Below are 23,453 nucleotides of genomic sequence, written 5' to 3'. Positions count from 1 at the left end.
CTGTAACACCAGAGTGTGGGAGGGTGAAAGCATTCATATAGTTATCTTATCAATATAACGTTTATTAATGAGTTAGTTTTTTTCCCCCAGCTGCCATTGCAATAAAGTTCATGTTGTGTTTCTCAATTTTCTCTCAGGTGGATAGAGGCTTTCCAGGAGGCCATGATTCTTTAACACCTAAACCAGTCAGCTCATGTTCTTCCCCTGGAGCCAGTGGACACGGACACCTTTTGATCCTTGACCTCTAGACACATGTCAGGGGTCAGCAGCTCAGGAAGCACTCCCCACACCCCGAGCCCTGATGAACCGGTCCGGCAGCCTGCCAGGAGACCCCAGAGTCCCAGTGGTGTAAAGAACAGACATCAATGTCTTTCTAGTGAAAATATGGACTTTGTGTCAGCTCTACATTACATTCATTGTAAATGTTGGGATCCGTTGAAAACTACTATGCTTCCAGTGGAGCTCTGAGGTTATGGGCATGTTGAGCCTCACAGGCTGCACATCTATCTGCTCTTGATCTTAGATGGAAATGTTATGTGTCACAGCTGTGGGTCAAAGGTCATGTACTGAAGCGTGTGTGTGTGTGTGGAAGTGTTAACAGAATTATTGTCTGTGGACAGCCTGCTATCTTATACAGGGGTTCCCACGGTCCACAAAAGCCTTGAAAGTCATTGAAAAGGATTTGATTTAAATTGCTATTGATTTACATTATCCTTGAAAAGTTAAAGGATTTTGTTATTTTTTTTGGGGGGGGGGGGGGGGTGTAACGTATTGTAAGAAAAGTTTAAACTCAAATATTGATGAATTATGGAAATTGGAATGGTGATTAGAGTGGGAACCTTGCATGATGGGATGGATACCAGTTACAAAGAAGGGTGAGAAAGCAGTGGGTTCTCTCTGAGTAGGGAAGCTTCTCTGGTGCACTGCAGGTGGTTGGATTCAACTGTGAAAAAACAGGGTGCCACAGAGACACAGGAGATGAGCATTTTGCTCCTTAGAAATATAGCAAAATTACAGGGGTCGGTTTATATTGTTATTCTCTGTTAGGCTTAACTCAGTACATCTACCACATGTATAATGCAGTATACTGGATAAAACTGGAAATGGCATAATGTCAATATTTTACTACACAGCCTATAGAACAAATGCATTTTTAAAGAGTATATGTTAGAATCAGAAGCGGTGCTTGGGCAATATGTAGAATTGGGAGAGTAAAATATACCTTTTTTTTTCTAAAAGTCAAGAGATAATATTTATATAGAACTGTACATTTCTCACTGTCCATAATTATGTGATTTTAGAAATATGATTTATTTGATAACAGATACTATCTTTGTCACTTTTGTAATAAGTAGTAGCTACCTTTTGTATTGTATGCCATGATGGTTGTAAAAGCACGTGTTGTAACAATGCCTCACTAGTTTGTTTTAAACTGCCACAACAGACTTGTTGGATTCATTAGGAGGAATATTTTAATCCAGGCCTCATTTGTATAATTCTTTTATTGAATAATTTAAAGTGAACAGATTACAAAATAATGCTTGTCTTTTGAGCTAGACATGGAATGGAGAATGAAATGTATCCCTTAGGAAATGCTCACTAGCAATAAAGCAACATCCAGACAGTGCCTTAAATATGCACAATTATCTTGTAATAATATAGATACAGAGAACGTTATTTCATTATGTGGTGCATTGTTTCATTAATTATTCATTTGAATTAGGATATTCTATTATCACAGTGACTACTTTGGCCGGCACATCTGACATTTAACGTTGTAAATATCCATTATGTATTTAAATTGAAAATGGTTTCGAGTTTACATTTAGTACTTCAAATGTACTAATCAGGTTGCACTACTACACCATTGTGGCAGTTGGCCTTATGGGAAATGAAGTTTATAACACAGAGAAGCATTAGGGATAACTCAAAACAGATAATATTTTATAGAGACTAAATGTCCCTCCACCCTTATACACAATCACTAGAGAGCCATCGTGTCTCATCTGTAAATAATATTTCTGCAGAACTGTCAGGCACCACTTTTTAATAAAACCTCTGAAAGTGACTTTGCATCTTGGCCTAATTTCATGCTTTGAGACATCAAGGGATGAGGGAGTTAATACATCTTTCCTCCTTAGATTACTGTCACTGAGTTATTTTATTGCATAGTGCTGATTGATGTGTGGGTGCAGGCATTTCTTTGTGGGTGTGGATTCTTTGCATGCGTGTGTGTGTTTGAGGCGCGAGTGTGTGTGCGTGTGTGTGTTTAAGGCGCTAGTGTGTGTGCGTGTGTGAGGCGCGAGTGTGTGTGCGTGTGTGTTTAAGTTTGACACTGATAAAGAAGTCTTCCTCGGCTGTCTTATTTCTGCTTTGAGCTCAGTGATCAAAGCACTGTGTTGAGGGAGATAAGAGTATTTCAAAATATGACTCATATTTACCCACAACTCCAACGTTCACTCTCTGTGGGTTTACTCAGCTCCTTTCTTCCTCTGAATAAGATAATTATGCATATGTACAGTGTCTTCAGAAAGTATTCATACCCCTTGACTTATTCCACATTTTGTTGTGTTACAGCCTGAATTCAAAATGGATTAAATAGATTTTGTTTCTCTCATTCATCTACATACAATACCCATAACGATAAAGTGAAAATGTTTTTAGAAATGTTGGGAAATGTATTTAAAATGAAATACAGAAATATTGCATTTACATGTGTATTCACACCCCTGAGTCAATACATATTAGAATCACCTTTGTCAGCGATTACAGCTGTAAGTCTTTCTGGGTACGTCTCCAAGAGCTTTGCACACCTAGGTTGTACAATATTTGCACATGTTTCTTTTTAAAATTCTTCAAGCTCTGTCAAGTTGGTTGTTGATCATTGCTAGACAGCCATTTTCAAGTCTTGCCATAGATTATCAAGCCGGTTTAAGTCAAAACTGTAACTAGGCCACTCAGGAACATTCGATGTCTTATTGGTAAGCAACTTGTCTTTTAGGTTATTGTCCTGCTGAAAGGTGAATTTGTCTCCCAGTTTCTGTTGGAAAACAGACTGAACCAGGTTTTCCTCTAGGATTGTGCCTGTGCTTGGCTCTATTCTCTTTCTTTGCCGATGACATGTATACGCATAACATGCTGTAGCCACCGTCATGCTTGAATATATGAAGAGTGCTACTCAATTATGTTTTGTGTTACCGTTGACGTGTTAACATAACGCTTTGTATTCAAGGACATAAAGTTTCTTTGCCAGATTTTCTGCAGTTTTACTTTAGTGACCCATTGCAAACAACAGTATCTTTGTCGTGCCTGGGTGTATTGATACACCATCCAAAGTGTAATTCATAACTACACCATGTTCAATGGGGATTCAATGTCTGCTTTTTTATTTTATTTATACCCATGTACCAATAGGTGCCCTTCTTTGCGAGGCATTGGAAAACCTCCCTGGACTCTGTGTTTGAAATCCACTGCTCGATTGAGGGACAGTGTGGGGTACTGAAATGAGGTAGTCATTAAAAAATCATGTTAAACACTATTATTGCACACAGATTGAGTCCATGCAACTTATTATGTGACTTGTTAAGCACAATTTTACTCCTGAATTTAGGCTTGCCATAACAAAGGGGTTGAATACTTATTGACGCAGACATTTCAATTTGTACAAATTTCTAAAAACATAATTCCACTTTCAGTGTATGGCCAGTGACACAACATCTGTAACACAACAACATGTGGAAAAAGTCAAGGGCTGTGAATTATTTCTGAAGACACTGTATGAAAATATATTTTAAATGTATTACTATTATCCATATTTTGGGAGCATTTTATTATAACTAAGCAGCATGTCATTACATTTAGCTGCTAAATATACTTGAAACAGGACAGTTAGCTTCTTGAATTTTTCTATAATATAGTCGTCACATTTTGCTCATAAGTAAGAGACACTTGAGACAAGACTGTTATCATGGTTACATTATTATTTAAACATTTTATTTTTTACAATAGGTTACCCGGCTTGTCATCTAATTGTTTCTAATATTGAGACACTTCAAAATGTACAGTTAGTTGGTAACATTTCCCAACTACGGTTTACTTTAATCATTTACTGTCATCACAGAACAGAAGAGAAACAGCGCATGAAACTGTTTGAAATGCTGTTCATTGACTAACTACTGTTAGACTTCAAACCACGGACGGAACTATTGTGGACCGGGAAGCGTTTCAGCCGGAAAGTACAACAGTGTCCGTTACCCAAATCAGTCCCGTCTAAAAATGGCGGAGTATATACATGTCGTTCGAAGGGCTTTGGGACAGTTAGGAGGTCACGGTGGTGTGAAAGGCTTATTTGTTCAGTTATTCAGGTCAGTATAAGAGCGATATAATGTGTTTTGTATTCTATAGAGGTGGTTGTCACTTTCAATGCATTTACTCAAGATAAATAAGTGTGTCCCCAGTCGACAGGCAACCTGCTAGCACTAACTACCTACTTAGTTAACTGCTGTAGCTGGCTAAATTGGTAAACAAACGGACTCACTGCTCTGTTTAAAAGCTGTTTTATGGCTACGTGATTATGTGATCTCTGACCTGTATCCGGTCTGACAAATTAGACATAGTGCTAGTGGATGGGCTAATGGACTAGCCAGCTAGACTATGTTTTTGTTACAGGGCAAATGATGTGAAAACGGGAGCGCTGATTGGGGTGGACAAGTATGGGAACAAGTACTTTGAGGACACACGCTACTTTTTTGGTAAGGTTGAACAGAACTAAACCTCAGATCACATGACCAGTAATGGCCTTAGGCTATGTACTGCAGTGACAATCATCATATTATCTCTGAATGTAGTCCGCAAATGTTATATTTTACATATGAGTTGATTTTGTCAGCCTGTGGGGAAATCAAGTAGTAGAAAAGTGTGGTAGAGAGGGCTGTTCAAAGACCTGTAGTGTACTCAGAGTAACACCTCTTCTTGTCAGGTCGTCACCGCTGGGTGATCTACACGACAGAGATGAATGGAAAGAACACTATGTGGGAGGTGGATGGCAGCATGGTGCCCGCTGAATGGTAAATACATCTCACTTGGTTTGACACAGGTGGCGTTGCCTCTATCGCAGTGACTTGGCCATTGCCATGTTGGAGATACTGGCCTTTATAGTAAAATTGCTGGCCTCAATATGGAATTGTAACAGATCTGGGTTGAACTTATTGAGTTGATGTACTGGTGTCTTAATTGTGTTTTTACCGTCTACGAACCTTCTATTGATGAAATGAGTACCTGATTCTAACTCCCAATCTTAAATCTCCTCAGGCATCGCTGGCTCCACTGTATGACAGACAACCCTCCCACCACACACCCCCCTACACCTAAGAAGTTCCTGGCGGAGGTCCACCAGTTCAACGTGAGTGGTTCGGCCCAGGCATACGTGCCCTACTCCACCACCCGCAAGAAGATCCACGAGTGGGTGCCCCCAAAGGCTCTGTGACCTGAACTGACCTTCAACTTCTGACCCATGACCTTGTTCTGTAAATTAGTGTGATTTCCTGTGTGTGCGTTCACCAGCACTTCTTTGCTTCTAAATAAAATCTAATCTATATGGACGGACACTGGTGATGACTCAGTCCTTATGTGTGAAACTGTGGGCTGTTATGTCACTAGTGACTAGTTGGCTGACTAATGACCAGCTCTCCACGAGTCTGGGATAAAAATGTTAGCAACATGAGTTTGTTTGAGAGGTTTTTTAAGACTGACTTAGACTGGACCATTGTAGAGGTGCAGATTATGAGGTAATATTTTTCTGAGTTTCTCTGAGGGTGTTAGATGGTCTGATTTGTGTGTGTGTTGCAGACAGCAGGATATTGCTGAGCTGAGAAAAGGCTGCAATATTTCACATGGGGGTACTAGGAGCATGTCTGTGCTGACTGGCTATCACATCAGGGTGATATTGTGGGCAGGGTGTTGTCACATTCATACAGGCAGACACTCCCAGCTCCAGTCCCTCTGTCCTCTCGGGGACTCTGCTGTGCTATGAGAGGTGAGTTAACTCTTCTCGGCTTGTGGCCCATTCTGGACTATTGACTGAAGATATTAGTTATATCAAAGTCTTTTGCAATATATAAGAGCAGTGTTTCTCAATCCAGTACCAATCTGTCAGTTGGCAGACAATTCTCTGCTGTAAATGTGAAGTTACGACCATAGTTTGACTATCCTTGGTGGTGCAGAAAATAAATACTGTATTCGTCCCTGGTGAACTTTTCATATGGTGTTTATGTAGATATTTTTCTACACTGAAAAAATTGCAGTTTATCTACTTGTAGGTATCATAATAGCTATTCTACTGTAGTCTGTACCTTAGTAAGGACATTCATATTTTCAGAAGCAGCTTGGTTACTCAGGGTTTATCGGTATGCTAATGCTGCCTTTGCTTCCAGCGGTCTGGGCTGTTAAATGAGAAGGTTTACGCTGTCAACGCTATTCGGCCGTGGGGTCAGTGAGGAGGCAGAGGATGAGGTCAGTCTCTCTATCCTTTTATATGGCTGTTTGATTCATTTTTAAATGCCCCCTCACTGAAATGACATGGCTGGACAGGTGAAACCCTCAAAAATAGCCACCGTCCCAATTGTGTTAGTGGTCAGTAGTTACTCCAAGGGAGAGAGGAAGGAAGGATGCATGTTTAAGGTCCAATGCAGCCTTCTTTTTTTCTTATCTCAATGTAACATTTCTGGGTAACAATTAAGTACCATACTGTGATTGTTTTCTATTAAAATGTAAAAAAAAATAAACAAAAATAGCTGATTTTCTTCGATAAAAAAAGTATACTTTTTTGTGGGGGGCCCATCCACCATTCCCCCTCTTCAGAGGACAAAAATCACTTTTGTTTTTACAGCTTTTTATTTTGTTGTATTCATACACACATTTTACATATTATATAACATGAGCTTTTAAACCCACCCCTCACCTACTCTCAGTCCATCCCAGCTATCTCTCTAACCCCACCCCTCAGCTACTCTCAGTCCATCCCACCTATCTCCCTAACCCCACCCCTCAGCTACTCTCAGTCCATCCCAGCTATCTCACTAACCCCATCCCTCAGCTACTCAGTCCATCCCAGCTATCTCCCTAACCCCACCCCTCAGCTACTCTCAGTCCATCCCAGCTATCTCCCTAACCCCACCCCTCAGCTACTCTCAGTCCATCCCACCTGTCTCCCTAACCCCACCCCTCAGCTACTCTCAGTCCATCCCAGCTATCTCCCTAACCCCACCCCTCAGCTACTCTCAGTCCATCCCACCTATCTCCCTAACCCCACCCCTCAGCTACTCTCAGTCCATCCCAGCTATCTCCCTAACCCCACCCTCAGCTACTCTCAGTCCATCCCACCTATCTCCCTAACCCCACCCCTCAGCTACTCTCAGTCCATCCCACCTATCTCCTAACCACACCCCTCAAGTACCCTCAGTCCATCCCAGCTATCTCCCTAACCCCACCCCTCAGCTACTCTCAGTCCATCCCACCTATCTCCCTAACCACACCCCTCAAGTACTCTCAGTCCATCCCAGCTATCTCCCTAACTCGACCCCTCAGCTACTCTCAGTCCATCCAACCTATCTCCCTAACCCCACCCCTCAGCTACTCTCAGTCCATCCCACCTATCTCCCTAACACCACCCCTCAGCTACTCTCAGTCCATCCCACCTATCTCCCTAACTCCACCCCTCAAGTACTCTCAGTCCATCCCACCTATCTCCCTAACCCCATCCCTCAGCTACTCTCAGTCCATCCCACCTATCTCCCTAACCCCACCCCTCAGCTACTCTCAGTCCATCCCACCTATCTCCCTAACACCACCCCTCAGCTACTCTCAGTCCATCCCACCTATCTCCCTAACCCCACCCCTCAGCTACACTCAGTCCATCCCACCTATCTCCCTAACCCCATCACTCAGCTACTCTCAGTCCATCCCACCTATCTCCGTAAACCGCCCTATTATGATTTCCATGTGCCATATGTTTTTTAACTGTGCTGTGATGTTTCACATGAATTCTGAACCTGTCTAATCGCATAGTATTGTAAGATAAATATTAAAAGCATTATTATATTGTTGATTGATTGACGATGGTTTTCTAAATCTCCCAACAGTGTTCATTTGAGATAAATGTTGTGGGTTTTCAGCCATTCCTGAACCTGTGACCAGAAACATGAAAAATAGCTTCTTAGCAAAGATCAATATCTCTAACAATAATTTTTCTAGGACTCTCTAGGAGTGGTCTGAGTTGGGAGGGGAACAATTTAAACTAGCTGTTATCGGCAGAGTGGTTTGGAACTATAGTTCTTATTGGTCTATTAACTAATTTACGAACTGGAGATGTCACCAGGCAGGCCAAAACTGCATCCCACCAAAGCAGGCTGAAATTTCAGCTCTTACACTAAAATTATCATAAGTTTCACAGTATTATTCCAACCTCATGGTGTGGAAATATATATAAAACACAGAAAAATCACATTTTTGACTGCACTGTGTCTTTAAAGAGTTATTGGAAAGGGGCCACACCATTTTCCCATCTGTCAATGTCAGGAAGACCGGTAATGACTGATCCATCCACCTGGGGTCACTGTTTCCCCTGATATAGTCAGCATTCCACTCACACCTCAGCTATATCATAATTACGTCTAACGAAATTCATGAGCACTTGGCTTTTGAACATGTAAATGGCTGTTGTTGAGGAGGTCTTTGTTGATGTGAAATAACATTGCCAAAGGTCAGCAGTTCCAGGTGTTGCAATATATCCAGCTACCTCTCACTAGAATGCGACCGGCTTTCATTTGGAAGCCAGTCACATAGGCACCAGGACAGGGACCGGGGGACAATCTCATAAAGAACCTGAGTAATCTTTTGGCGCCTTGCGGCTGTGCTTTGTCGCAATGACTGAAAGGTGTTCGAATTAACTGGAGTGTTTAAATGTGTTTCCAACTTCACTGTCTCTCAGTGGGTTGAAGCTCCTGGTGCTCAAGGTCTAAGGGATTAGAATAGAGGGCTTAGGGTTTATCGGAACCCGCTGTAAAGGAACACAAGTCTGCCATGTTTGGTTGGTTAGGTTTACTGTGTGTAGGATATCAGAGCTGTGTCGCTGGTGTTTCAGCTACTGTCTCTGAGTCATTTGTGTAAATGGAGTAAAGTGGCATCTGAGTTAAGTGAGAGGACTTGTACTGTCATGGCGATACTTCCTTGTGGCTAATTATAAGGTCAGTGAACACTCAACACATCTCTCATCTCACTCTCCATTTTCTCTCTGCAACTCTCTCTCTCTCTCTCTCTCTCTCTCTCTCTCTCTCTCTCTCTCTCTCTCTCTCTCTCCATTTGTGTGTGTGTATGTATAATGAGGTGGCAGCTGTGTTGGTGGTGATGCCAGCTGAGCACCAGAGGGAATATAAGGGCTCATCCCTCTCCCCTCTGCCCCCTGGTACCCTCATCCCTCTCCCCTCTGCCCCCTGGTACCCTCATCCCTCACCTCACCACCTGTCTGTCTGTCCCCATTCTATCCCTTCTGAGCAAACTCCCTCTTTTCTTTTCCCTCCCTCTGTTTCTGCTACATTTCCTTATCACCCTTATACTCTCCTTCCTCCCACACTCCTCATTTGGTCTCTTCTGTTCTTCCTTCTGTCCATATCGTATTCATATCTGTATTCCTCTGGAGATGATATATGATGAGTCTGTAGTATTTCCTGGACAGGAAGACAAGCCTCCCGACTCTGTAGATGTTTAATGTGTCAGAGGGGGCGGGGCGTCAAATATTTTATTTGTAGGGTTTTCAGGCCTTTACACTTCCTCTTGAGAATAGTGCTGTAAAAATACCCCTGGCCCTGTTCTGGTCACCTCCCCTGTGTGTCACAGCTCTTAATGGGCCCAGAGAGACAGAGAGAGAAAGAGAGTGAAAAAGACACACTGAATGGTTCTCAGAAACAATTGGGCTTAGCCTTAGTGAATGATAGTTGGGGGGTATATTTGAATAAGTGTGGCAGTGGGAGCAGAGCCCAGTTGCGTTGAGAGACAAACACACGCACGCACACACACACACACACACACACACACACGCACGCACGCACGCACGCACGCACGCACGCACGCACGCACGCACGCACACACACACACACACACACAGAGGCCCAGGCCGGCTGTTATCTAGGGGTGTGCAGATTAACGGCTCTGTCTGAATGTGTTCACCACTGAGACAGAGCAGGGGGAGGGGGGAGAGACTACACTAACTTTACCAGCTCTATCCCAACAGCAGTATACGGAGGTCCTGTATTCCCTCCCTCTCCTAACCTGTCAGACATCCCTACTACCTCTCAGCCTGTTGTTCTGGTTGCTGACTCCTGATTGGCCTCAGAGGTAATAAATGAATGCCGTGGTGAAGTGTGCCCGGGCGGGCCAAGGAGGGAGGGTGATAAGAATCAGAGACCTCAGGTGGGGGGTGGGGGCTGATTACTGCCTTATAAGGGCGACTCTGCCAACCCCTCAGGAACTCAGGAACAGGGCAGAACCATGCAGAACAGAACAGTACAGAAAAGACTGCTGATGCACCTCAGGACAGGACAGAACAAGACAGGGGACTGACAGCAGTTCAGTAGTGCCTGGTGCGGAAGGGAACGGGCTCAGAGTGTGTGTGTGTGTAGGAGTGTATCTTTGGATTTTTAGGGTGTTGGGAAGGGAGGTCCGAGCCGGGCCTTGTGACGGCACATCTTTATCACCACTGACAGGAAGGAAGGGTTTTCACCAGAGCCAGAGGGAAACCACACACACACACACACACACACACACACACACACACACACACACACACACACACACACACACACACACACACACTCCTCCCACAGTGGCTGTTCCTCTAAAAGGCTGCCAGCTCTTTGATGTTCACTGAGCGTCTTCTGAAGTTCGTAGGAATGAACTTTGACTTCACACACTCTGGCCCTTAACCCTGAGGAAGAGGAGAGATGAAGAAGCACTTCACGACCATCCCACTCATCCACGTCACAGAGGTAGGGTGTGTTTGTGCGTGTGTGACTGAGACTGTATGTCTCAAGGTACTACAGTCTCCAAGCTGTTTCCAGTCTAAACGTAGTCAGAACTGTAGTCACATGCTGTCAGCTGTGTGTTGATATGACAACAGTTCATAGGCAGACTTTGACAAGCACCACATGAGGAGCTGTGTGTGTGTGTGGGGGGGGGGGTGGATGTAAACACCAGGTAAACAGACTGTAGTGTTACAGAAAAAGAGCCAAGCAGGGAGAGGTTGTGTCAGACGTGTTGTGTCCTGCCCCTGTATGTGGTGTGTGTGTGTGTGCGCGCTCGCTCGCTCGCACGTATAGTTGTACTATGGCTGCTTGCCTAATGCCAGAGGGATGTCTTTCAAACCAGTCAGTCATAGATCATTGATCTGCTTTTAGTTATCCAGACCCCATCATTAATCTCTCTCTCTGCCCTGCCTGTTTTTTTATTTCTCTCCCTCTCTCTCTCTCTCTCTCTCTCTCTCTCTCTCTCTCTCTCTCTCTCTCTCTGCCTTTCCCTCTCTCTGCCTCTCTAATCACCCCTTCCTTACCTTTAATACCTCTCTCTCTCTGCCTTTCTCTCTCTCTGCCTCTCTCTCTCTCTGCCTCTGCCTCTCTCTCTCTCTCTCTCTGCCTCTGCCTCTCTCTCTCTCTCTCTCTCTCTGCCTCTGCCTCTCTCTCTCTCTCTGCCTTTCTCTCTCTCTGCCTCTCTCTCTCTCTGCCTTTCTCTCTCTCTGCCTCTCTCTCTCTCTGCCTCTGCCTCTGTCTCTCTCTCTCTAATCCCCCCTTCCTTACCTTTAATACCTCTCTCTTTCTCTCTCTCCTCTCTCTCCTTCTCAGTGTAATTCAGTACATATAGTTATTTATACGTGATGAGGCTCTGTGCCCTACTGCAGCTGGTGCGAGCCTGTGTCTGTGTCTCTCTTATTCTTATCTTATCTCTCCATCACCATGGACGTTCCACTACAATGATGTTGACTATATGTCTCTGTGTTAGAATGACATCATATTCCTGGCTCCAGTGTGTGAGTGCTGAGCAGTGTCTCCTGGTAGTGGTAGTTGTTGTGATTGTGCTGTGTATGTGCGTGCCTGCGTGCGTGCGTGTGGATAATGTCTCTCTTCCAGTCAGTCTTGCCACAGACCACTAATGTGAAAAAGACACTGAGAGGGAGAGAAAGAAGAGATGCATGGTGGAGAGGTAGGCTTAAGGCTTGTTAGTTGTTCTCTGGTAAATCTGACCCTGGCTATCTTGATGCTGTCTCTCACCCTGGAGATATACCATTACCTTTATGTTAGGGATGCATTAGGTTACTGTGTGTGTGTGTGCGTGCGTTTGTGTTAGACAAATGTTGAAATCTTTCCACACCCAACCTCTAAGTGTGTATACAGAAACTCTAATAATAGAAGTCCTTAAACTCTTACCTGAATAAATAAATATTAGATGCCATGGTAACGCCTTAGTAACTCGTTGCCTTAGATACAAGGAGCTTGGAGGCCTTGGTCAGTTTTGCTAATCTCTTTCATGTTGTTTATCACATTGTAGGTGGTGGGTAACTCAGGGACACATCTCTGATGTAGTGTCAACATGGTCTTATTGTTTTAGCTTGTTAGTGGTGTGTGTGTGTGCCTCTGTGAGATTGTGTGAATGAAGGTGCTGGGTAACACACACACACACACACACACACACACACGCACGCACGCACGCACGCACGCACGCACGCACGCACGCACGCACGCATCACCTGTCCGTGATGATGAGTTACCATGGGAACAAGATATTTTTTGTCCAGCAAACGTACTTTGATTCCAATGCAATTTTATTTGGTCATCAGGTGACCTGCTAGCATACCACACACACACTACACAGTACACACCCATCACAGCCATTGTAGGTCTGTCATGAGAGAGAGTGATTGTTACAGTGTGTAGTCCTGGGCTTGACAGGTCTCTTATGTACGCTCTTACCTTTACGGTCGTATGAGAGATTGTGTTAGGGTGTGTGTGTGTGTACTGGCTAACTGCCTAATTGTGTTGAACTTGGCTGTGTATGGTGGATGTATAAAGCAAATGAACTAATTACGTGAAACTGAATGAAAACACTTCATCCCAATAAACCCTTCTAATCTTGCAATTCAAAGTACAAACAAACACTGGAAATAGGCAACAACATTAGCTACTTTCAGTTAATTGTCTCAGGGTGATACTTTCCACCCATTAATCCCCCTCCTCCTCCCATTATGTCAACAGAAAAGATAGTTGTATTTGGAACAACCTCTCATATTCCTGCAGGAGGTCTGTTTTAGTGCCAAATCAAAGAAGTTGAACAGAAAATGTGGATGCTGAGTGAAACTCTCTCTATATGTCAACTCTCACTCTATTGACCAGCGCCTGACTCATCATTTGTGTGAATGGAGTGAAAATGAAACTAAAAAAGTGCATCCTTTCTTTCCCTCGCCCTTAATCTCTCCCTCTCTCTATCTTTTATCTGGTGTGATTACGCGTGTTATTCACAGCTGACAGGCAGGATGCATCAGTCTGTTATTATCAATCCATCTCCATCTGACAGTGGCTCTGCTCTCTCTTTCTCTCTCTCCCCACTCTCTCTCTCGCTCTCCTTTCTCTCCTCTCTCTCTCAGCCTGGCTTCTTCTCCTCCAGAGTGGCAGCGGTCTAAGGCACTGTATCTTAGTGCTAGAGGTGTCACTACAGACACCCTGGTTTGATTCCAGGCTGTATCACAACCAGCCGTGATTGGGAGTCCCACAGGGTGGAATAGACAGAAACTACCTCCTCTCTCTCTCTTCTTCTTCCCCTTCTCTTGTCCTCTCTCTCCCTCATTTCCCGTTGGACCCCCTGCTTCCCCCAAACAGCTCTCCTTTTCAGCCAGATATCACGCTATTGAGCCAATTGGCCCAGCGTCGTCTGAGTTTGGCCCAAGTAGGCCGTCATTGTAAATAAGAGTTTGTTCTTAACTGACTCGCCTAGTTAAATAAACACATATTTATATATATTATTCTCTCTCTTTCTCTGGCGGGTGTATCTGTGGTTAATCAGGTATAGACACTCTCTTTAATGATATTCTGCCACACAGTCCAGTCAGATGTACCGCTGAGGTTGAATACTACCGTCCCCCTCCTACCATCACCACCTCTACCAGCCCTGTATTCATGTGCCCCATTTTTTTGCCAAATCAAATTTTATTTGTCACATACACATGGTTAGCAGATGTTAATGCGAGTGTAGCGAAATGCTTGTGCTTCTAGTTCCGACCATGCAGTAATATCTAACAAGTAATCTAACCTAACAATTTCACCACAACTACCTTATACAAACAAGTGTAAAGGAATGAATAAGAATATGTACATACAAATATATGAATGAGCGATGGCCGAACGGCATAGGCAAGATGTAGTAGATGGTATAGAGTACAGTATATACAGTGCCTTGCGAAAGTATTCGGCCCCCTTGAACTTTGCGACCTTTTGCCACATTTCAGGCTTCAAACATAAAGATATAAAACTGTATTTTTTTTGTGAAGAATCAACAACAAGTGGGACACAATCATGAAGTGGAACGACATTTATTGGATATTTCAAACTTTTTTAACAAATCAAAAACTGAAAAATTGGGCGTGCAAAATTATTCTCGATTGGATTCACGATCATCTCCTTTGTTTTGTTGACATTGAGTGTGAGGTTATTTTCCTGACACCACACTCCGAGGGCCCTCACCTCCTCCCTGTAGGCCGTCTCGTCGTTGTTGGTAATCAAGCATACCACTGTAGTGTTGTCTGAGTGATTGAGTTGGAGGTGTGCATGGCCAGGTAGTCATGGGTGAACAGGGAGTACAGGAGAGGGCTGAGAACGCAGCCTTGTGGGGCCCCAGTGTTAAGGATCAGCGGGGTGGAGATGTTGTTACCTACCCTCACCACCTGGGAGCGGCCCGTCAGGAAGTCCAGGAACCAGTTGCACAGGGTGGGGTCGAGACCCAGGGTCTCGAGCTTGATGATGAGTTTGGATGGTACTATGGTCTTAAATGCTAAGCTGTAGTCGATGAACAGCATTCTTACATAGGTATTCCTCTTGTCCAGATGGGTTAGGGCAGTGTGCAGTGTGATTGCAATTGTGTCGTCTGTGGACCTATTTGGACGGTAAGCATTGCGAGGGTTAACACGTTTAAATGTTTTACTCACGTTGGCTGCAGTGAAGGAGAGACCGCAGGTTTTGGTAGCGGGCCGTGTCTGAGCCGTTGAATTAAGACTCTACTTTGTCTCTATACTGACACTTAGCTTGTTTGATTGCCTTGCGGAGGCAATAGCTACACTGTTTGTATTCGGTCATGTTTCCGGTCACCTTGCCCTGATTAAAAGCAGTGGTTTGCGCTTTCAGTTTTGCGCGAATGCTGCCATCAATCCACGGTTTCTGGTTGGGGAATGTTTTAATAGACGCTGTGGCTACAACATCCCCGATGTGACCGAAGCAATCTTGAAGCGTGGAATCGGACAAAAGAGACCATGGAGGTGGGGGGGGGGGGGATTAGTGGCATGTGGATGGGTCTCTTGATCCATCCTTTCACTCTGGGTCTGAATAGAACAGGATGGGAGGAGTAGAGGAGGACAGGGGGCAAGGAGGGGTGTTTTGTTGGGGGTAAAGGGGGGAGGGGCTTTCTTAATAGCGTGATGTCTGGCTGAAAAGGAGAGCTGTTTGGGGGAAGCAGGGGGTCCAACGGGAAAGGAGGGAGAGAGAGGACAAGAGAAGGGGAAGAAGAAGAGAGGGAGGTAGTTTCTGTCTATTCCACTCCCTGCCCTTTCCTCTCTACAGTCTCTCCCTGCTGGTCCCCACAAATAGGCCTGCCATTCCAGTTTAGTACAGTCCTGTTGTGACTTATAATGTAATTTTAGCACGCCAGTGTTGATTCGTCCCAGTCTGTCCTCTGAGTGTGTTTAATAATGTCTGCCAGTCAGAAAGTAGCCTCTGTTATTACACATGGCTGAGGTATGAGGCCGACGAGACTGATTGGTTTGTCAGAGCAATCCCTCCATAGAAACAGTTGATGTGTGTGTGTGTGTGTGTGTGTGTGTGTGTGTGTGTGTGTGTGTGTGTGTGTGTGTGTGTGTGTGTGTGTGTGTGTGTGTGTGTGTGTGTGTGTGTGTGTGTTCTCACTGAGTCTAAAATCAGCAGCTCGTATCAGAAATTAGTGGAGAGGAAGCTGTACAGCTTCCAGTACAGCTTCCTCTCCACTAATGTAAAACTTGTTAAGTAAGACGAGAGAGAGAGACAGACAGAGAGAGAGACAGAGACAGAGAGAGAGACAGAGACAGACACAGACACAGAGAGAGAGACAGAGAGACAGAGACAGACACAGAGACAGACACAGAGAGACAGAGAGACAGACAGACGGACAGAGAGACAGACAGACGGACAGATGGACAGACAGACAGACCGGGAGAAGAGAGTGATTTTAGAGAGAGAGAGAGCGAGAGAAAGAGATGGTGCTTTGGAGAATGACGCATAAGGGTTTGAGAGAGATGAGGTTGTTTTTCTTCTGAACAGAACTAGGGTGTAGGATTAGGTCATCCCAAACCAGTTCAACCACACTGCCCCAATTACTGAGAGACAAGGACCGTGTGTGTGTGTGTGTGTGTGTGTGTGTGTGTGTGTGTGTGTGTGTGTGTGTGTGTGTGTGTGTGTGTGTGTGTGTGTGTGTGTGTGTGTGTGTGTGTGTGTGTGTGTGTGTTGTTCACTCTGCCTCAGTATACTGAATCTTTTCAGAGTATCCGCGTTGCTGCGTCGAGATTAGGGAAGCTGTCACACAGACTGTCACACACACTGTCACACTCACTCTCTGTCACATGTACTCCATACACACAATGCTGCACACAGGACTGAAACAGGGAGTGTGTGTGTGTGTGTGTGTGTGTGTGTGTGTATGAGAGAGAGAGAGAGAGAGAGAGAGAGAGAGAGAGAGAGAGAGAGACTGAGAGAGACTGAGACAGTGTGTGACCTAATCTGGCCCTGGCATCTCACTGAGTCACACAGGAAGGAGAAGGGACAGAGTTCCTCAGAGCAGTCTGTTCCAATGCCTTACCAGGGGGAATCGTCTGTTCGTTTCAATTTCCTTGTTCTTCGTAAGATTATCATACAATCACCCACGCACAAACACACACACACTCCGGTGTTGAGAAGGCAGCTTTGGGGTCAGTTATGAGCCAGTATGACCCTTATAGAGGCTTCATTAGGATCCCATCAAAACATTCCAGATCTCTACATCAACATTCCATAACTCCACCTCAATATTCCCTTCCGCAACCACGTGGGAAGGTAGAGGTCAGATTGGGGTGACGTCTGGGACAGAGACAGGAAGTGGCGCAGGAAGTGTAGAACGAACACCAGGGGGAAGTAAAACAATGGCAGTCTTTGCGATAAACAGCACACGCACGAGGACACACCAGATGAACTATAGCCCACGGTCTCCCTATGCAAAGTCAATATTCCTGGACAATCTTTTCTTTCAGAGTAATCGAATGATCAACTCCAAGGAGCTGGACTATCAAGCGAAACCACTAGTGCCATTTCTATAAGATATTGCAAAAAAGGAGAGTGTGTGTATTTATAAAGAGCAAACACACTGCAGGTAGTTCAGCCCTCAGAGGGATGAGACTTCTGTGTGATTAAGAAAGCAGTAGAAAGGGAGAGAGAGAGCGGCGCAAGGAATAAACATTGACTTGGTTTTGCCGTTGAGACCAGTGTAGTAGCTGTACTAGAGTTTCATGGCTGGTGAACCTCTGATTAGTGCTCAATTCAAAGTGGGTTAAAGTGGGTTAAATGAGCAGACTGTGGGTGTGCGTGCATGTGTGTGTTTGCGTGCGTGTGCGTGCATCCGTGTTTGTTCTAAAGCTATTCTCTCTGGGCACACATGGTGCTCCAAGACAAATGAATGCAGCCAAACACCAATTTAGACCAAATTAACATTCCATTCCTTATTATAAATCAAACACATTTGAACTAATCCACAGGCCTACATAGGTGATAATGGACTAGAAGTGGATTAGTTAAATGGTCTGAGCAAAGCAGCGAGATCTGTCCCCAATCCCAAAAACCCCTCTATCTCTCTGACCTTATTTATAATACTACTAATAATAATTTGGTGGGTCTTATATTTGTCCCATTTCATGTACACGTGTGTATTATACGCATGTGTGAATTGGAAATGTTTTTTGTTTGTTGCATATGTGGGGTCATGGCCAGGGTCTGCCATTATTAACAGCGACCCTGGAGCAATTAGGGTTCATTTCCTTGCTCAAGGACACCGACAGATTATTCACCTTGTCGGCTCTGGGATTCAAACTAGCCGCTAGGATCCCTGCCGGCTCAAGAAGTCTATTTTGTGTTTCTAGTATGGAAATAGATGGAAGCAATATGGTTGAAGCTCCCATAAACCCATTTGAGGGCTTGATAGATCATCACTATGTTGTTTACCTGGTTTCTTCAGATCTGCCAACAGTGAAGGGGCTAGGTGGGGCCAGGCTAGGGGCTGTTTTCAGCCTGTGTTGAGAGTGACAAGGTAAAGAAGACATGATGACTTCTCTCCTGATGGAATTGTACAGTCTCTGGCTGCAGTATTTCTGACACGGAACATGTAAATAACTTATTAATGATTCCCCCCCACCAAATGTATCAACATATTCTCCCTTCTCCAATCGACCCCGTATCTAATGAATGAATTACTCCAGAGCCAGATTCCATCGGATCCCATCTTGGCACTCATGCCACCCCTCTCTGTGCCCACCGTGCCCTCTGTGCCAGGTGATGTTCTCTCCCTCCAAGCTGATTCATTCAGTCTCGGAACGTCGACCTGTCACCGGCCCGGTCGTTATGGCGATTAACGGCTGTGTGACTCATTCAGTATTCTTTCTCTCTCTCTCTTTCTTACTGGCCACCAGAGGAGCTGCTCTCATTCTGCCAGCCCAGTCTTACCTTCACACATTTGACTCCACAGGCACGTTGGGAGTCTAGGGTATCAATGCAGGGTGTGTGTGTGTGTGTGTGTTACTCACACTTAAGCAGTACTTTCACACATTCATTCAGTGTATGAAACTGCATTCCGATCGCCGTTATCTGTCTGCCTCAAATCAAGTAATACATTTTATTGTATATATTCCCTCCTTGGCTACCATTTTCATATACTGTGTGATTATGGGCGTGTGTGTGTGCATGCGTGAGTGCGTGCGCGCATGTGTGTGTGCGTGCGCGTGTAGGCCTATGTGTTATTCACAACCGACATCCACCTTTATACAGTGTGTGCAGTTCAGTGCAATCCTCATCATCTCTCTGCCTCAAATCAATGAATGAGTTTCCATCCATATTCCTTATTGGCTTTTGACATTTCCACCTCCAATATGTAGGCATATGTGCCTATGTGCATATGTGCCTATGTGCATATGTGTGTGTTTGCTTACTGATCAGGTTTGTTATAGCTGGTTTACCAGGTGGGAGGCTGCATATGAATAAGCTGAGGATGAAATGCGCTGTTCTGCTAATGGGCAGTAAAATAACAACAACCTCCTGGGCCTGGGTCACCGACACAGCTACTGGACTAATCAGCTAGCCAGCAGCACAGTGGGCTGCCAACTGTGTCTTTAAAAATGGATGACACAACAAAAGAGATTTTCTTATTTAATTATTTATGGGGACCTTTATCCTTGGAGACAATGATGGGGTATCCACTACCTCTTCCAAAGGGTGACATGCTTAGGCCAAGGCTACCTCACTTAACTCACTACAGAAATGCTCGATTTTTATCAGCTATCTTACCAAGCCGATGTCTGTAGCACACATGCATGCAGTAAAGCACCTACATGGGGCAATGTTGAGGTTTCTGTGGAAAGATGTGGCAGTCTATATTTTTTACATGGGGTAACACAAGTATATATAAAGACTATACAAAGGACCATTGGGCTAGGGGGCGGGGCTAGGGGGCGGGGATAGGAGCGGGGCTAGGGGGGTACAACATCACATTACACAAGGACCTTAAGGGACAGCCAGACCTACACTTACAATTCTAACAAATCTTTTTTGTTAGTAGAGTATTTCATTGTCTTAAAATATAGTTACATTTCTTTTTTTAAGGTAATAAAATGTGGTGTTTTGTTTGTAAATGTACATTTTTGAATATGAAATTTGGCCAAAAGTATAATGCTATTAATTACCTAAAATTGTTTAAACTTATTTATATCGTAGAATCTAAGCAGTACACCTCTCCACAATAGTGTAAAATCTTCATAAATGTGTTCAATTATAAATCTACTGATGTCTTGCCACAGTTTTACATGAATTTCATGAATACAATGCCAAAAAAGATGCAACACCGTTTCTGGGTGGTCAAATGGTACAATTTGAGTTTATGTTTCTCTTAAACTTCTTCATGTAGTGGTTGGCAGGATAATATTTATGAATCATTTTAAAGGAAACTTCCTTCATTTTGTTAACAAGTAGGTATGTGTGTGGCAAAATCCAAACTTTTCCCTCCACATATATTATCAATAAAACCGTTCCAATAAGGCATGACATAAGGTATATAGATACAACATCCTGCTGAAACAAGGTTCGTATCGCTCTGTTGTTGAATGGACCAAAAGAGGAACAAATCTTTCCTACTGATGAGTCAACAGGATTAATGGAGGGTAGGCTCTGAGAGTCAGGTCTTCACACGTTCCTGAATAACAGAGCAACACCTGAGGGAATGGCATCTAAAACAGTTGCAAAACCTTTAGATGTTACAGGGATCTTGTAAAGTGATAAGAATTCCTTATAACTAACTAAAAAAAACTTTTACATCCATTTACAAGTTGGCTCACCAATAGGATATTATTTCGGGAACCAATATTCTAGAACAAAGATGTGCCAGTCACAGACAGGTGCGGACACTGATGATATCAGTTATCAGGGAGGTCATGAGGCGCGGCCACTGTGACCAGGACCGCGCTAAATGGACATCTCGCATTCGGTGGAAAATGACAATGACCTTCATTGTATCTAGCGCTATATTAATTCGACATGCCATTAGTTAAGTGTCAAGTCGTCCCATGGGCAGCAACATGTGTATGGGGAGACTGACATTTGATGCCTTCTCTCCATTTCTAGGCTACTTACTACATATTCCTATTTCTTACCGTGGATGGTTGTTTATTTCAACATAGGCAACACACTCTCACCCAACTCAACTCTGGCTACAGTTAAAAACATAGATTTTAGATACATGATTGTGAGGTTAATTCAGAGTCCTAACGTGTTAATTACATGGGCAAGAAATAATTGTGTAGGTTAAATATATCAATGAATTGACCCCCCTCCCTTCTGGAGTAGTGGGCGGAGTCTAGTGGCTTCCCACTCTGTCCTGTGCTTCGGAAGCAGATTACCTCCGGAGACACTGATCACCCGACAACTGTGGTGGGTGACAGAAGTGAGTGACAGCTCTCGGACCTGGACGGCGTGAGCGCGATGGACAGTTTGTAACTTTGCTTTTGTAGTGGAACGTCAAGTCCACATTCACGGACCAAACAACGTACGGGACTATGCCCAGTGCCGATACAAGTTCATCAGAAGTGGAGCGATATAACATCTGCGGCGAAATGGTAAATATGCCTTCCTGATCACATCGTCTGTGGAATGACGGAGACTTGGTGTCACGTATCTGACTGCGTCTGTAGAGCTAGCCAACATTTGTCACGTTTGTTATTCGGTAGCGTACAATCACTTCTTCGTGGCGGTTGTAGTGGACAAATCGGCAGCAACAACCAGTTGTCTCTATGTGAATTATCCCATTCCCAACTAACCGTAGCTTACAAAGTATTGGGCTATACCTTATCGGTGACTGATAGTCGAGTTCGGAACCGTTCCATCGTGCAGTCCCAAGTGTTGGGGCGACTTGATTTGGAAATTATGTGCAGCATATCAATTACACAATGTGAGACTGTAGTTAATTCCATAATTAAAGATAGGCTGTTTGTAAATTGTGGTCATTTCTTGATTGCTTTAGATTTTTTTTGTATCTAGCCAACACATGTCTAACTGAATTTGTTATTTATACACTCAGTGTTTGTATCTGTTGTTTTGACAGCCAGGTATAACCCGGTTAGTCAAGGATTTGTACTGCTGGGCAGGTGTTTCATTGAAGGCAACAGCAGCTTTTTTTTTCACAAACCACGTAGCTATTGCGTGCGACCTCTCTGTCAAGTGCATTAACACAACAGCTGTTGAACACATTTACGAAGTAGGTTTTCGTCATTCGGTTCCTTTACCCCAATTGTTTTGTCGGGAGCGAATGTGCAGCCAGATGTTTGTGGTGGACGTGGCCCCTAAACGCTTTGCTTTATACGGTCATTCCAACACTAAATAGTTTGCAACGTTATAGTTGTTTTGTCCCTGGTGTTTGTGTTCATTCTTAACTGTAATGTCGTGGGTGAGATACAGTGACGAGTTATACTTATAGCACAAACAACGACACTGATAGCTGATTCCCATACCATGACCCATTTAGGGGATAGGCTATGCAAAACGACATCGAGCTATTTATCCTAGTATATGACAACCCCCCCCCCCCCCCCCCCCCCCCCCCCCAATGTAAAGAACGGTATGTACTCAGGGGTCTAGCTGGTATTCAGCTATATATCCCATATAGAGGGTAGGCATAGGGGAAAGGATTGAGATCATGGAGGTGAGTCAAGGGGAAAGCAGGGGGATGGCACTGGCATATTCCACATATTGTATCTGACAGTGGAAACCCTTGGTCGGTAACGGCTACTGGAGTGGACAAGAGCGTTTGGGGACTCCCGGGCTCTCGCCAGCCATCCATACGTTAATTAGCATGGCTGGAGAGTGGCGGCTTGCCTGTGAGTCAACTGGGACGGCATAATCGTGGCTGGAACAGACTACAGAGCAGGGAGAGGAGAGGCTGAGAGACAGAACATACACTTTTCACCCTCCCTACTACACATGCCCCATATTTTCATTACAGGATAGTTGACATGTTTTGCAGTTTGAAGGGAAGTGGCCTAGATTTAACATCCGCAGACTAGCATTTATATTATGGAAGACAAATCCATATGTTGTTGTTATTACTGGTGATGATGACCACACAAATACACACACACACACACACACACACACACACACACACACACACACACACACACATGTTGTAGCCAGCAGCACTCGACAGTCAGTGTGTGTCCATTTGGCATCTGTCATATAAAAAATGTGTCCCTCTTCCTCCCCTGCCTCTGCTCAGCCACCATCCCCACTCATTCATATTTAATAACACACACTGACTGAAGCTGGCACATTTCACTGAATATAAAGGGATTTCAGAGAGATGAAACTTTCAAACCCTTTACATCAACAGAGATG

At 44.3% G+C, this 23,453-nt stretch overlaps 3 protein-coding genes across 5 annotated transcripts in view; all 3 read left to right on the top strand.

Annotated features, from left to right (window-relative positions):
• Nucleotides 1–2,068, top strand: part of LOC109896282 (FYVE, RhoGEF and PH domain-containing protein 6) — a 30,080-nt gene extending 28,012 nt beyond the window's left edge. Inside the window, exon 20 of the mRNA XM_031832724.1 lies at nucleotides 138–2,068. Within this exon, the coding sequence (XP_031688584.1) occupies nucleotides 138–174 (37 nt within the window). The 3' untranslated portion in view covers nucleotides 175–2,068. The remainder of the gene's footprint in view (nucleotides 1–137) is intronic.
• A 2,098-nt stretch (nucleotides 2,069–4,166) lies between these two features.
• Nucleotides 4,167–5,604, top strand: LOC109896372 (NADH dehydrogenase [ubiquinone] 1 alpha subcomplex subunit 12). 2 transcript variants are annotated; one of them, XM_020490621.2, is made up of 4 exons: nucleotides 4,167–4,364; nucleotides 4,669–4,751; nucleotides 4,979–5,066; nucleotides 5,311–5,604. In XM_020490621.2, the coding sequence occupies exons 1-4, from the start codon at nucleotides 4,276–4,278 to the stop codon at nucleotides 5,483–5,485; spliced, it is 435 nt and encodes a 144-aa protein (XP_020346210.1). In that variant the 5' UTR covers nucleotides 4,167–4,275; the 3' UTR covers nucleotides 5,486–5,604. The 2 variants fall into 2 exon arrangements, with proteins under 2 accessions (XP_020346210.1, XP_031687496.1); XM_031831636.1 differs by having other exon boundaries at nucleotides 4,236–4,364; nucleotides 4,651–4,751.
• Nucleotides 5,605–10,589: 4,985 nt separating this feature from the next.
• LOC109896644 (transmembrane and coiled-coil domain protein 3-like) overlaps nucleotides 10,590–23,453 on the top strand; it is a 33,783-nt gene continuing 20,919 nt past the window's right edge. The window contains exon 1 of one of the 2 annotated variants that reach the window (XM_031831635.1): nucleotides 10,590–11,039. In XM_031831635.1, coding sequence (XP_031687495.1) covers nucleotides 10,995–11,039 — 45 coding nt within the window. In that variant the 5' untranslated portion in view covers nucleotides 10,590–10,994. Of the gene's footprint in view, nucleotides 11,040–21,385; nucleotides 21,680–23,453 lie in introns of those variants that run through there. The other variant, XM_031831634.1, reaches the window with a different exon arrangement.

This window comes from Oncorhynchus kisutch, linkage group LG9 (assembly GCF_002021735.2).
Source record: "Oncorhynchus kisutch isolate 150728-3 linkage group LG9, Okis_V2, whole genome shotgun sequence".
Classification (NCBI taxonomy): domain Eukaryota; kingdom Metazoa; phylum Chordata; class Actinopteri; order Salmoniformes; family Salmonidae; genus Oncorhynchus; species Oncorhynchus kisutch.
Note: the sequence above shows the minus strand (reverse complement) of the source record. Positions and strands in the feature narration are given on the sequence as shown.

Coding starts and splice junctions, on each gene's coding strand:
- LOC109896372 (XM_031831636.1), top strand. CDS start 4,276: ATGGCGGAGTATATACATGTCGTTCGAAGGGCTTTGGGACAGTTAGGA. Junction 4,365..4,650: donor TTATTTGTTCAGTTATTCAG/GTCAGTATAAGA, acceptor CTAGCCAGCTAG/ACTATGTTTTTGTTACAGGG. Junction 4,752..4,978: donor GGACACACGCTACTTTTTTG/GTAAGGTTGAAC, acceptor TCTTCTTGTCAG/GTCGTCACCGCTGGGTGATC.